Source organism: Mastomys coucha, unplaced genomic scaffold, assembly GCF_008632895.1.
Source record: "Mastomys coucha isolate ucsf_1 unplaced genomic scaffold, UCSF_Mcou_1 pScaffold21, whole genome shotgun sequence".
In the NCBI taxonomy this organism is placed as follows: Eukaryota; Metazoa; Chordata; class Mammalia; order Rodentia; family Muridae; genus Mastomys; species Mastomys coucha.
In genome coordinates, this window is record NW_022196904.1 from 141,769,192 (window position 1) to 141,782,195 (window position 13,004).

At 48.4% G+C, this 13,004-nt stretch overlaps 1 protein-coding gene across 4 annotated transcripts in view; it reads left to right on the plus strand.

The window, feature by feature from the left end:
• The window catches only part of Vwce (von Willebrand factor C and EGF domains), a 35,339-nt gene that overhangs the window by 4,825 nt on the left and 17,510 nt on the right, over window positions 1–13,004 (plus strand). For 3 of the 4 annotated variants that reach the window (XM_031389688.1, XM_031389689.1, XM_031389691.1), the window contains exons 2-10: window positions 934–1,028; window positions 1,127–1,216; window positions 1,861–1,989; window positions 5,375–5,491; window positions 8,102–8,218; window positions 8,773–8,901; window positions 10,256–10,677; window positions 10,757–10,850; window positions 11,843–11,925. In XM_031389688.1, coding sequence (XP_031245548.1) covers window positions 934–1,028; window positions 1,127–1,216; window positions 1,861–1,989; window positions 5,375–5,491; window positions 8,102–8,218; window positions 8,773–8,901; window positions 10,256–10,677; window positions 10,757–10,850; window positions 11,843–11,925 — 1,276 coding nt within the window. The remainder of the gene's footprint in view (window positions 1–933; window positions 1,029–1,126; window positions 1,217–1,860; window positions 1,990–5,374; window positions 5,492–8,101; window positions 8,219–8,772; window positions 8,902–10,255; window positions 10,678–10,756; window positions 10,851–11,842; window positions 11,926–13,004) is intronic. The other variant, XM_031389690.1, reaches the window with a different exon arrangement.

Sequence of the window (13,004 nt, forward strand, 5' to 3'; positions counted from 1 at the left end):
AAGTGAGGGCAGTAACATATTCATGGCTTGCAATTTGACATTTTTAGACACTGGCTCAGGGCACCTGAAGCTCCAGAGGGTGGGGCCCAAGCCTTGGGTACCTTGTTGGCATCCTAGGGGAATGCCACTCAAACCTGCTTTCCTCCTTTACCAATTGAGCAGGAATGAGGTACTGTAGATGTAGAAATGAACAAATAAGAAGCCCTTGTCCTGGGCTGGTGAGATGGCTCAGAGGTTAAGAGCACTGACTGCTCTTCCGGAGGTCCTGAGTTCAATTCCCAGCAACCGCATGGTGGCTCACAACCATCTGCAATGGGGGTCTGATGCCCTCTTCTGTTGTGTCTGAAGATAGCAACAGTGTATTCACATACATGAGTGGTAGAGCAGGCTAAGGTCAGTGAGAGGCTTTGGGGAAGAAGATGTGAACACAAGACCTGAGTGAGGGATGAGAATGAGTAAGTTAGACATTTTATTTCTGGATGTGGTGTACACATCTTCAATCCCAGCACTCAGGAAGGAACAAAGGCAGGTGGATCCCTGTGAGTTCCAGACCAACCTGGTCTATGTAGCAAGTCCTAGACCAGCAAACCAAAATAATAATAACAAAAAAATATAGTCATATAGCCCAATACACCACATAGTCCAGACAGGCTTCAAACTTGTGATCCTCCTGTCTCAGCTATCTGAGTGATGAGAGGACAGGTCCCAAAGCAGCCACCCCCATGCTGTTCATCTGTAGTCTCCCTTCATCTTTTCTTCCAGTCTCTCCTTCATTTCCTTTGCTCTGTGTTCATAGCTTATATCTGTTCTCTTACACGTTGGTCTGGTCCTGCACTTAGGGGGGCATTGTGGGTCATTTAGACCAGTGGATGAGTTGGGAGTGTCTCTTGCTCTCTTCATACACATGGTAGAGAGTGCTCTCTTTTCTTGCAGACGTCGTCTGGGGCCCCATGTCTGCCTTTCTGGCTTCGGGAGTGGCTGCTGCCCTGGCTGGGCCCCTTCCATGGGCAGTGGGCATTGTACACTGCGTGAGTACCCATCCATCCCCGTGACCCAAGCCTTCTCAGCACACACCAGTGCTGTGCATTGCCAGTGCCTGCTCCCTCACCTACATCTTTCCTTTCAGCCCTCTGCTCCTTTGGCTGTGGGAGTGGCATCTGCATCGCCCCCAATGTCTGCTCCTGCCAGGATGGAGAGCAAGGGGCCACTTGCCCAGGTAACTGCGATGGACCATGGCAGATGGGGGAACCACCCCAAAATAACATGAAGATTCTGTGCCTGGCACTGGGGACTTGAGATAGGTTCTAGCTTGGCATCGTTAGGATACCCTGTTTGGTAGGCATTTTTATACCTATCTGACCGCTGAGGCAAAGAAGTTTTGGCTTTTCCTGGGTCCCATGATATATCAGCTACATTTGTCGAGATTGTGACGAAATAACTGATAAAAGCAACTTAAGGGAGGAAAGGTTAATTTTGGCTCAGAGTTCAAGAGATCAGTCTATCAGGGTGGAGAAGGCATGGTGCCAGCAGAGTGGGGCAGCTATTCACACTGCACAGGCAGGAGGCAGAGAGATTTGAACCCCAGTGCTGGCTCTCTTTCTCATTAGTTGGGCTCCCAACCTTCCACAGTTAGTGTGTCTCCCCATCTCAACCCAGCCTAGAAACTCCTTCAGAGACATGACCAGAGATTCTCTATTTGAGTCAAGATCTTGTGAAGTTGAACTAACCATCAACATGGCAGATGCCTAGTAGAAGTGGGTGGGAACAGAATTCTGGAGAAGTCCCAGGGATATCTGAGACATCAGGTTGACACCTGCTGTGCAGCTGTGTTGACACACACCCCTGTGCTGTTTGTTTTAGAAGCCCACCAATCCTGCGGGGAGTATGGCTGTGATCTCACCTGTAACCATGGTGGCTGTCAGGAGGTAGCCCGGGTGTGCCCTGTGGGTTTCTTAATGACCGAGACAGCTGTTGGTATCCGGTGTGCAGGTGAGAGGCCTGAGAGTGGGGGGAAGGGAGAACTGGAATGGCATCTCCTTCCCTGCTCCCAGACAGCTAGAGTCCAGCACGTAGAAGAGAGGGGCGGGGAAGCACGCAACCTGAGGATATATTCCCCCTGTTATCACACATGTACTCGTGGACAGGAGCAGAGCTGAGATAGAGGTGACAGGTGATCAAACAGTGGCTGCTATCAGGGAGCTTCCAGATATGAGGCAGGGAGACAAGGACAAAGACAGCTCCAATATAATAGGGGCATTGAGTAATAAGTCCACGGTGCTGGGCTCACAGAGGGATGTGGAACCAGGATTGGAGTCAGGTGACATTTCAAAGCTAAGAGAACTAAAACTCGGTAATTGTTTTGTCAAAGTAGTATTTGTTTTGTCTTTTTAAATATTGGGATGGTTTAAAATTTTAAAAATTATTTTATGTGTGTTTTGCCTACATGTACATGTACCATATGTGTGGAGTGCCCTAAGAGGCCAGAAGTCATCAGATCCCTTGGAACTGATGCTGCTATGTGGGTGGTGGAAATTGAACCTGAGTCCTCTGCAAGAACAACCACTCTAAGCAGCTGAACCATCTTTCCCAGCTGTGATTTATTTTCTTGATTTTAAAAGTCACTATAGTCAGAGCGTGTGATTTTTACCAGAGGTGGTTGGTTACTGTGACCAGTGTCTTGTCCATCTTCAGAGGCAAAAGCCTGGTTGTGGGTGGTTTTGGTTTTTTGTTTGTTTTTGTATGTGTGGTGTGTATGTGTGCATGTATGTATGATCCCAGACGTGTGGAGTCCAGAATTAACACTGTATTCTACCTTAGTTTCTGAGTAAGGGTCTCTCATTAAACCTAGAGCTCATTGGTTTGGCTGGGGCGGCTAATGAGTTCCAGGGATTCAACTGTCTCCGTGCCCCGAATCCTCCACAACAATGCTCAGTTTTTATGTGAATGCTGGGGTGTCAGAGCTCATATTTGTACATCAGCCACTTTATCAACTGAACCAGCTCCCTTGTCCCCTTTTGGAGGTTTTTTGAACCCCAGAGGTTGTTTGTTTGTTTTGAGAGAAGATTGAACTCTGTAGACCAGGTTGGTCTCAAACTCACAGATCTGCCTGCCTCTGCTTCCCAAGTGCTGGGGTTTAAAGGCGTGCACCACCTCACCTGCCCTTTTTGAAGTTTTAACAATAACATTTACTGTTCTCTCAGTGAACAGTAAAGTAAATGAGAATTCATTTGGAAGCATTTGAAGGTAAGCAGGACGTTGGAAATGAATGTTTCCTGGAGTCCTAACCTGAGTGTTACTAATAAAATGAAATGCTTTCTCTGTCTCTTTATCTGAGTGTGTAATGCTCTTATGTATAAATGTGTATATAAGGCTTATATGTGTGCTTTAGAAAACGAGGTAATAACTCCTCGTAGCTGGTCTTTGCTACTGTGTGGGTTCTTCTTTTTTTCCACCCTTTGTCCATGGTTTCATCCTTTAACACTAGATAGGAGACAAAGAAGGAGAAAGGGGAGAGAGAGAAAGAGAGGGGGGGGAGAAAAGAAACAGGGAGAGAGAGAGAGAGAGAGAGAGAGAGAGAGAGAGAGAGAATGAGATCACTGAATCTAATTTCTTTCCCTGTAACAACTGTTCTAGCTTATCTGCTTAGGTCAGCTTCTCCTGGCTCAACTGTCTCCTCACTGTATTTTCTGCCCCAGCTGCCTGCTCTCTATCTGCTAACCCAACTCTCTTCCAGCTGCCTTTGTTTCTCACTCAGGGTGTTTCTGAGGCTCTTGTTGTTGGGACATGCCCCACAGGCATACAGGGTTTTTTTTTCCCCCTCTTTCTTTCTTTTTCCTCATTTTGGGCTATTTTGTTTATAAAAACATTGAAAGACTGGCTGGGTAGCTGGGAAAAAAATACAGGTGGAAACGGAGAAATATGGGGATCAAGAAGTGGAAGAAAAATATCAAGAAAAGGGAGAACAAATAGGTTCATTCCCAGGGACTGAATCAAAGAGACAACATGATCACCTTGAGTTAGAGCTGGCCCAGAAACAATTCTCTTTCAAAAACTTTGGAGGGAGATAGGGAAGGCAATTACACTAGCAGAGTGAGAGGAAGCAGTCGGTGCTGAAGATCCAGTTAGGAGACAGTCAGGAGGAGCTGAGCTGAGCAGAGAGGCTGGAACAGCTGTTATAGTGGGGAGCTGCTAGTATGGGGAAAACTGGGAGGAGGGACTGTTGAGGCAGACGCTGGGGAATAGTGAGAGGAACAGTTGGGAGAAATGTTTGAAGGGACTGGGCTGTACACTGGGAGGAATGGCTGGGAAAGAAATTAGATCGGGGATCTCTCTCTCTCCTTCCTCTCTCTTCTCACCCCTCCCCTCTCACCCCTTCCCCCTCTCTCCTCTCCTCTCCTCTCCTCTCCTCTCCTCTCCTCTCCTCTCCTCTCCTCTCCTCTCCTCTCCTCTCCCTTCCTCTCCTCTCCTCTCCTTTTCTCTCCTCTTCTCTTCTTTGTCCCCTATCTAGTGTTATGGGATGAGACCTGGGAGATAAAGGATAGGAAAAAGAAGAACCCACAAAGTAGCATAGACCAGCTACAGTTCTTAGAGTTTAAAACTGAATTTCAGTTTAGTATTCAGAGCAATAAGTTTCATTATGGCACCCCCCCCCCCATTTACTTATATGCGTTTGTGCCCTGAAGTGCATGTGGAGGGCTGGAGCCCAGCTGCTATCCCCTAAACCCTCAAATCCTTCCCTACTCAGACAGGCCTCTGGTTGATGCTCTGGTTCTTTTAGTCCCACACTCTTTCAGGATGCACCTGTTGTGGCAGGTCATTTCTGAGCAGAGCATATGTCATTTTCACTGGGCGTTAGAGTGGCTGTGCAATGTCTGACAGTCAGTGGCCCCTCTCTGAGTCTCCTGATCACACCGGGTGTTTGGTGAACATCTATCAGAATGACATTGTTTACTGTCACAGGGGCCATCAAAATGGTTCTGCCCCAGTCTTGCTCTCCCTCTCCTCCCCCCATCTAACTTACTTACCTGCATGTAAGAGTAAGGGCCAGTCCCTCTGTCCTGCTATCTCCTCTTTTTTTTTTTTCTTTTTCAAGACAGGGTTTCTCTGTGTGCCCCTGGCTGTCCTGGAACTCACTCTGTAGACCAGGCTGGCCTCGAACTCAGAAATCCACCTGCCTCTGCCTCCCAAGTGCTGGGATTAAAGGCATGCACCATCACTGCCTGGCCTGTTATCTCCTCTTTCTGGGGCCCCATGGCACATGGTCATGGCACTTTGCAGATTGATGCGGCATCTTCCATGGGGTCATATGGGGTCACTTTTCCCTGAGTCATGGCCATGGTTAGAATGGGCTGTGCAAAGGGTTTTCTTTTCCCAGACATCGACGAGTGTTTAAGCTCATCCTGTGAGGGCCACTGTGTGAACACAGAAGGTGGCTTTGTGTGTGAATGTGGGCCAGGCATGCAACTGTCTGCTGATCGTCATAGCTGCCAAGGTGAGTGGGTAGAAGTGGTGGGAGTGGTTTCTATGCCCTGCCCGGTACCTTAAGATATATTCTCCAGCCATAGTCCTCTGAGAAGGATGCTGTGTCACTCCCGCTACACTGGGGAAAGCAAAGGTTTACTTACATCCACTATTTTAGGAAGAGACAGAGTTAGACTTTGAATCCAGAATAGTGGACTCTGGTTTGTTCCTTAGAGACAGAATCTCCCTACATATCCGTGGCTGTCCTGGAACTATTACCACATTATCCTCAAACTCACAGAGACTCACCTTTCTGACTCCCAAGTGCTGGGATTAAAGGCATGTGCCACTATGCCCATGCCCAGCATTCATGGTGGCCTTGCTCTGAACTAAGATACTCTAAACTCTTCTGCTTTTGTCAAAGGGAAAGATGGGAATGAAGGAATTGTCTCAGGGAGAACAAGGGGCAGATGCACCCAGGGCAAGCAAGAGGTACCAGATGGAGAAGGGAGGACCGCAGGCTGAGAGTGGTTCCATAGAAACTGTGAGAAGAGCCTGTGATGGTCTCTGTCACATAGTGTGTTTGTAGCGTCTTCCTGCCCTGGTACTTGCCTAGACTCTGTGGGTATCTGTAGGACCCACCTTCCAGTCTGGTGGTTTGGGAAAGAAAAAGGCTGGGACAATGTACTAGGGCTGTGGGTGACCAGGGAGAAGATGTCTTCCTTTGGTTTCTTTTCTGTAGACAGAGTGTAATTGTGAAGGACTTTCACTCCTGAGTATGAGGATTATATGCACACCCCCCCCCCCCACACACACACCTGACAGGGTCAGATCTTTTACAACATTCATCCTTTCCAAGTGACTTGGATTTGCATGACTATGTGATGAAGCTTCTTATCACAGTCTCATGCAACAAGGCAGAGGAGACAAAATAAGCCCCTTAATTTTTATTGTCTCTGCACGGGAAGTTTCACAAAACACAAGAAGCTTGAGCGCTATGGTGGGAATCTCAGGTCCCCTCTCCGCTCACCATTCTCTGCCTAGATGCCCGGCCTGCCTACCTCCCTTAGCCACATGTTCTTAAGTAGGCATACATACAGGCATATCAGTTACCAAACTCACAGACTGGGTACCAGACTAAGCACTTTCCATGTGTTTTTTCATCCTATCTGCACAATTATAAAGTTGGTACTGCCTATCTCCATTTTATTGATAAGAACACTACAGCTTAGCAAACTTTAATAATTTACCTACAGACACATGGGAGCTGGGAGTCTGATCCCAGTTTCTTTTCCAATTTTCTTCCCCACAAACAGTTGATTGGTCTTATGGATCTTCCCACAGCAGGTAAACAGACCTGATTGTTTTTGTTTTTGTTTTTTTCAAGACAGGGTTTCTCTGTTTAGCCCTGGCTGTCCTGGAACTCACTCACTCTGTAGACCAGGCTAGCCTTGAACTTAGAAATCCGCCTGCCTCTGCCTCCCAAGTGCTGGGGTTAAAGATGTATACTACCACTGCCCAGCTCTGATTTGTCTTTTTAACTGCTTCTTGGCTCTCTGTGGGGCAAGTGTTCCATACTTAATAGGTTCTTCTGCTGATAAGCCGGGGAATGGGAGATGAGGGGTTATTTCTAGTTCTCTTGCAGCTTCAAACAACAGCCTGGGTGATTTTCTACATAAGAGGCTCTGAAAAAGAAGTGGTTTTTTTTGTTTTTTTGTTTTTGTTTTTGTTTTTTTTAAGAATATGCACCAAAGGCTTGCCCACAGGCCAGTGCAGTGGGGCATTTTCTCTCTCTCTCTTTCTTTCTTTTTTTAAAATTTATTTTACATATATGAGTACACTGTAGCTGTCTTTAGACACACCAGAAGAGGGCATTGGATCCCATTACAGATGGCTGTGAGCCACCATGTGGTTGCTGGGAATTGAACTCAGGACATCTAGAAAAGCAGTCGGTGCCCTTAACCACTGAGACATCTCTCCAGCTCCAAGGAAGAAGGTTTTAATGTGTGCAGAATATTTCTTTTATATCCAGACAAGAGAGAAAGACATTTAGGGTAAACAGCATGTGAATACAAGTGGAGTCCTATAAGAACAGGATGTGTTTAGAAGATGTGGGAAACTAAGCAAGAGTGAAGCTCAGGGCTGGGAATGACTGTGCATACCTTTGTTTCTTTATTTTTCTGGAATCTAAGCGTGCTTGTGGGGGTCAGAGAACATCTTTTGGGAGCTCTTCCATCGAGTGGGTCCCAGGGATTGTACAGGCTTCGAGGGAAGCACCTTTACCTGCTGAGCCATTTCACTGGCTCCTGTGGCTATATTTAAAGGTCCCATGAGTGCTGCTTATTGAGGGAGGGCCCTGTGAGGTTTGTAGCAGAGTGGCCCATCACAGGTAGCCTTGGGTGAGGACCTTCTGGAGATCATAGGAAGATGGTTCCAGAGGAACACAAATAGAGGTAGAGGGCTCATGGAGGCTGTGTCTGCCCCTCAGCCAAGAGACAAGGCAGCCCGGGCTGGGGTGAGATGGTGAGGGTGGAGTCTAGAAGTTGGTCCCCAGTGGCCCTGAGTTAGGTAAGAGAGGGAGATGAGAGGATTCCAAGTCCTGTAGGGAGATGGTTGCCAGCTTTGTCTTCTGCCCTCATAGACACTGATGAGTGCCTCGGAACACCCTGCCAGCAGAGATGTAAGAACAGCATTGGCAGCTATAAGTGTTCCTGCCGCGCTGGCTTCCACCTTCATGGCAACAGACATTCCTGTATAGGTGAGATCTTGGGCCTGTGGCTGGTACACTTAGGATGCCAATCAGGAAGATGGGCAGGTCAGTTTGGAACCTAGGAAAACCAACATTTGGGACCTTCTGGTCCCTTGGAACCTATGCTCAGAGCATTCCCATCCCATGGTTGGTGTCTCTCTGCCTGAAAGACCCCAAGCTGGACCTTCCCTAGCCATCTCCTCTTTCAACCTGTTAGCATCTCTTCGCTGTTCTCCCCATACATATCAAGGTTTTCTGTCTGCTCACCCATTTTCTTGGCTGCCTATGCTTCCTGAGGTAAAGAAAGTACTTTATGTTTTGGTTCCTTTGGTTTAGAAGGAAACTCCTGTTTTCTCTGCCCATTAGAAATTTCCAGATGCTTGGTAATCCTTGTAACCAAAAGTGGGGTCCCATGAGCTTGAAAAAAAGCCTTGTACTAGTGGGTTAAGTATTTGTCTTGAACCTGCTTTGAGCAGTACAGCGAGTATTGAGACACTGTTTACAAAGGAATGCCAGGAGAAAGGGCTCCATGACCAAGGTAAGGCAACAAGGCTCTCCCACAGATGTAAACGAGTGCCGACGACCGCAGGAGAGGAGAGTCTGTCACCACACCTGCCGTAACACTGTGGGCAGCTTCCTATGCACCTGTAGACCTGGTTTCAGGCTTCAAGCTGACCGTGTGTCCTGTGAAGGTGAGCACCAGGCCCCAGCCGGGCCCTCTAGCTCTTAGTCCTGCCTTCTCAGTACAAGAGCCCACTCCGTAGCTCTTGTTCTCCTGGCCCCAAACCGTACTCTATAGATCTTGTGGTACCAGAGCTCACCCCCTAACCACAGGCCCCCTCTACATTAAACTTGTTCTTTAAATCCCCCCCATTTTTTCAGTTCTTTTTGCTTGTCACTTCCAATGACCCCACTTTCTTTCTCACTTTCCCTGTTCCCTTACATTTTAAAAATTTATTTACAAAAAATTTTTTTATACGTATATGGATATTTTGCCTGTTTTTATGTGTGTGTCTGGTGCCCGTGGAGGTCAGAGGAGGTTGTTAGATCTTCTACAACTGGAGTTACAGCACCATGTGGGCGCTGGGAACCAAACTTGGGTCCTCTGCAAGAGCAACAAGCGCTCTCGATCACTGAATCATTTCTCCAGCCTGGCTTTTTTTTTTTTTTTTTTTTAAATAAAAGGTTTGGGGTTTTTTAAAAGGATTTATTTAATGTGTGTTGTAAGTGTTTTGCCTGCTTGTTTGTATGTGTACCACGTGCTCCAGAAGGGCCAGAAGTGATCTCCTGGGACTGGGGCTATGGATTGTATGAGTCACCATGTGACTGCTGGGAACTGAACCGGGTCCTCTGCAAGAGAAGCCAGTGCCTTTAACCTCTGAGATAGCTCTCCAGCCTCATTCTTCGACTTCTTTACCCAGTCCTTTCCCCTTTCACTATTCCCAGCCTACAAATGGTAAAAAGGAAAAAACAAAAACAAACACAGAACGGTAATAAGAGGATTCTCCATCTTTGTGACGAGGAGCAGTAGATGCTCATCTGTATGGAAAATGCCTCTTCAGTTTCCAGGTCTTTATGTGGAGCAGGAGCCTCTTCCCCCAAAGTGACCAGAAAGTGGTGCCACTAGAGGGAACCCTCTGCTGACCCCTCATCCTGAGCCCTAGCTCCCCTGCAGGGAAGCCACGGCTAAGTGGGAAGCAGGGGACACACTGAATCCCCAGCCCAGAGCAATTGGGGAACACTGTTCCCAGAATGCACCCTGGTGGTCTTCTAGTCTCAAGAGAACATGTGTTCCCTTGTATCTGTTAAGGAAGGGAGGGCTGCTGAATCTTGGGGCTGCCAGACCTCCTTGTCACTGGCTTAGGATCTTTTCTTGCCCATTAGTGCTTTCCCAGCCTTCTTCCCTTGTGGCTGTTGCTGTGGCCTCAGTAAGTCACGGTCTGTTACATTATGTTGCTAAGGAAACTGGTGGACCTACTTAGGCCTCTTGAACCCCACTTCCTGCCCCTGCTGCCTCCTTCAGGAAACCCTGTGCTTCCATTTCAGCCCTCCCGAAGGCCGTTCTGGCCCCATCCGCCATCCTGCAGCCCCGGCAGTATCCTCCTAAGATGTCCCTGCTCCTCCCTGAGGCAGGCCGGCCTGCCCTGTCCCCAGGACACAGCCCTCCTTCAGGGGCCCCAGGATACCCCACTGGAGTTAGAACAGTCAGCCAGCCATCTACCACCCAAGCCCTACCAACATTCTTTCCCACACAGTCGCTATCCACCCCAGCGCCAAGTTCCTCCCCACTGGGGACCCTTGGACGCCCCTCATTTCTCCAGGGGGAGGCTGTAGGGACTCCTTCCTTACCTAGAGGTCCTGAAAGCCCAAATCTGGGAGCAGGACCCTCTTCCTGCTGGCACCTGGGAGCCACATATGAATCAGGGAGCCGCTGGAACCAGCCTGGCTGTTCTCAATGTTTGTGCCAGGTAGGTGTGAAGTCCCCAGGCTGCCCTGGGGGAGGGTCTGGGGTCTGCCCATGGCTGCAACTCCTGCTTGTGCATCCAGGATGGAGAGGTGACCTGTGGAGAAGTAAGGTGTGACTCTACCTGTTCCCATCCAATTCCCCCGAGCGATGGGAGCTGCTGCCCCTCTTGCACTGGTAAGAGCTGATAGGGAGGAACGCAGCCCAGCTCGTTCTTCCTCTAGCCTCTTGCAGCCTAAGGGCTATTTATTATTCAACTTCTCCCTTGGAGAAATCACCTTGGAGTTACCTGGAAGGCTGATTCTGATTAAAGGTTCATGGGTTGGGGCCTGAGAGCCAAATTCCTTGTGCTGCTGCCCTGATCTAGAATCTCACTTTGAGAACTACTTGTCTTTGCAGAAGTGTTCTTCAACGATAACCTTTCATCAGGCCACTCTTCTTTCCTAACCCTAACGCTAACCCTAACCCTAACCACAACCCCTAACCCTAACCCTAACCCTAACCCTTAACCCCTAACCCAGGGGCTGGGGCTGGGGCTGGGGCTGGGGCTGGGGCTGGGGCTGGGGCTTTGTGCTTGCCTACTATGTGTGAGGTAAGTTCTAATTCAATCTGCAGCATTGTAAAACCAAAAACCTTTCCAGGGTTTGCTGAGGCAGTGCCTAAATTGGTGTCTTAGAGATCATTTCCATTTTCTACCCTGTTCCACCTATGTATGGGGCCCTGAAGGAAAGAGCTGAGTTCTCTTTATAACCAAAATTTTGGATCCTTTCCGGTCTCTTGCTGGGTACATAGTAATATTCCATTTTATGGTGAGAAGAGCTGAGTCGCAGAGAGGCATCGTGACACTGGCAGGGCTGCTTGGGAAAATGGAGCTAGAATTCTAGGTTTGGAACCTAAAGTGTCCTGTGTGGTGGGAGTGAAATGCGGCTTTCTCAGGACACATTTCAAGGAACACCGTCAAGGTCACTGAAGCTAATCTTGCATGTGTCTCCTGTGCTGTTTCCCAGCGGTCTTAGGACCACCCAGTTCAAGGGACCTATGTCTGCCACTGCTGGCCCATCCAGGGTGGTGAGAGAAGGTTCTAGCAGTATTACGCCTGGAAAAGTAGAGACCTAGTTTCCTCTCCTTTGAGGAGGCTGATGTCCCCACCTCCTGTTTGTCTTTCAAAGGCTGCTTTCACAGTGGCGCCATCCGAGCAGAAGGAGATGTGTTTTCACCTCCTGAGGAGAACTGTACTGTGTGTGTCTGTCTGGTAAGCAACCCGGGATTCACCACCGCATGTTTTCTTAACCTTTGAGGGTTGTCAAGGAGGGGAACAGATTGAATGTTGAAGATGAACTTCTCCTCGGGCTTTGGATCTAAAACTGTTGAGCTCGAGAAGGCCTTTAGAAGCATCCAAGCTCTGGCCAATGGCTGTGGGAGGCATCTGCTGTGCACAGGAGAGCCAGGGCAGAACAGGGTTCATCTGTCTGGGAAGGGAAAGGGTAGAAATCTCTCAGGAACTTCCCCAGGGAGGCAAAATATCTACTACCACAACAAAGGTGTCCACTTCTGGCAGAAGCAACCTCATTAACCCTTGGCCTTCTTGAGTATTTTTGCTTCTGGCAAGTTCACACTCCTCAGAGAGTAATCACGAGCATCTCCTGTGTCGGATGCTGCCTGTGTGAGTCTGACTCTGAGCACCCACTGGGTGTCAGGTACAGGCTTGATGCCCTTCCCCTGTTTCTTAACCGGAGGCTCCCAGCAAATGCAGGGTGGGTGATGCTGTCCCAGATCTGTAGATTCAAAGATGGAGGCTGGGAGCTGGTGGAGCTGGGGTTTGAACTGAGGTCTGTTTCAGGCTTTGTCTACCAATCCTTGCTGCCATACTCTGGCTACCTTTAAACACAGCTCCTGGGCTGGCCACAATCGCTGATGGGGTGGTGTATGATCAGGGACACAGAGAATGCCGGTAGCATTCATCTAGCTGTTCCTGTGTGTTAAGCATGCAGAGAGGAGGGATTTATGTGCATTCTCCCAATTTTATGTAGTAAGATGGACACTGAATCCATCCATGTTAGAAGCTCCTGGAGATGTGATGTCCCTTTGCCTAAAGTCTTGATAGGAGATGCAGAAATAGTGGAACTCAGGTCTAGATGATTCCAATGTTGGACACTTTTTAAATTTTAACCTAAAAATTACTTTTAAAGATGTATTGAATACTGAGTATGGTGGTACATGTCTCTAATCTCAGCACTTAGAAGACAGGTAATCGGGGGCTGGTGAGATGGCTCAGTGGGTAAGAGCACCAACTGCTCTTCGGAAGGTCATGAGTTCAAATCCCAGCAACCA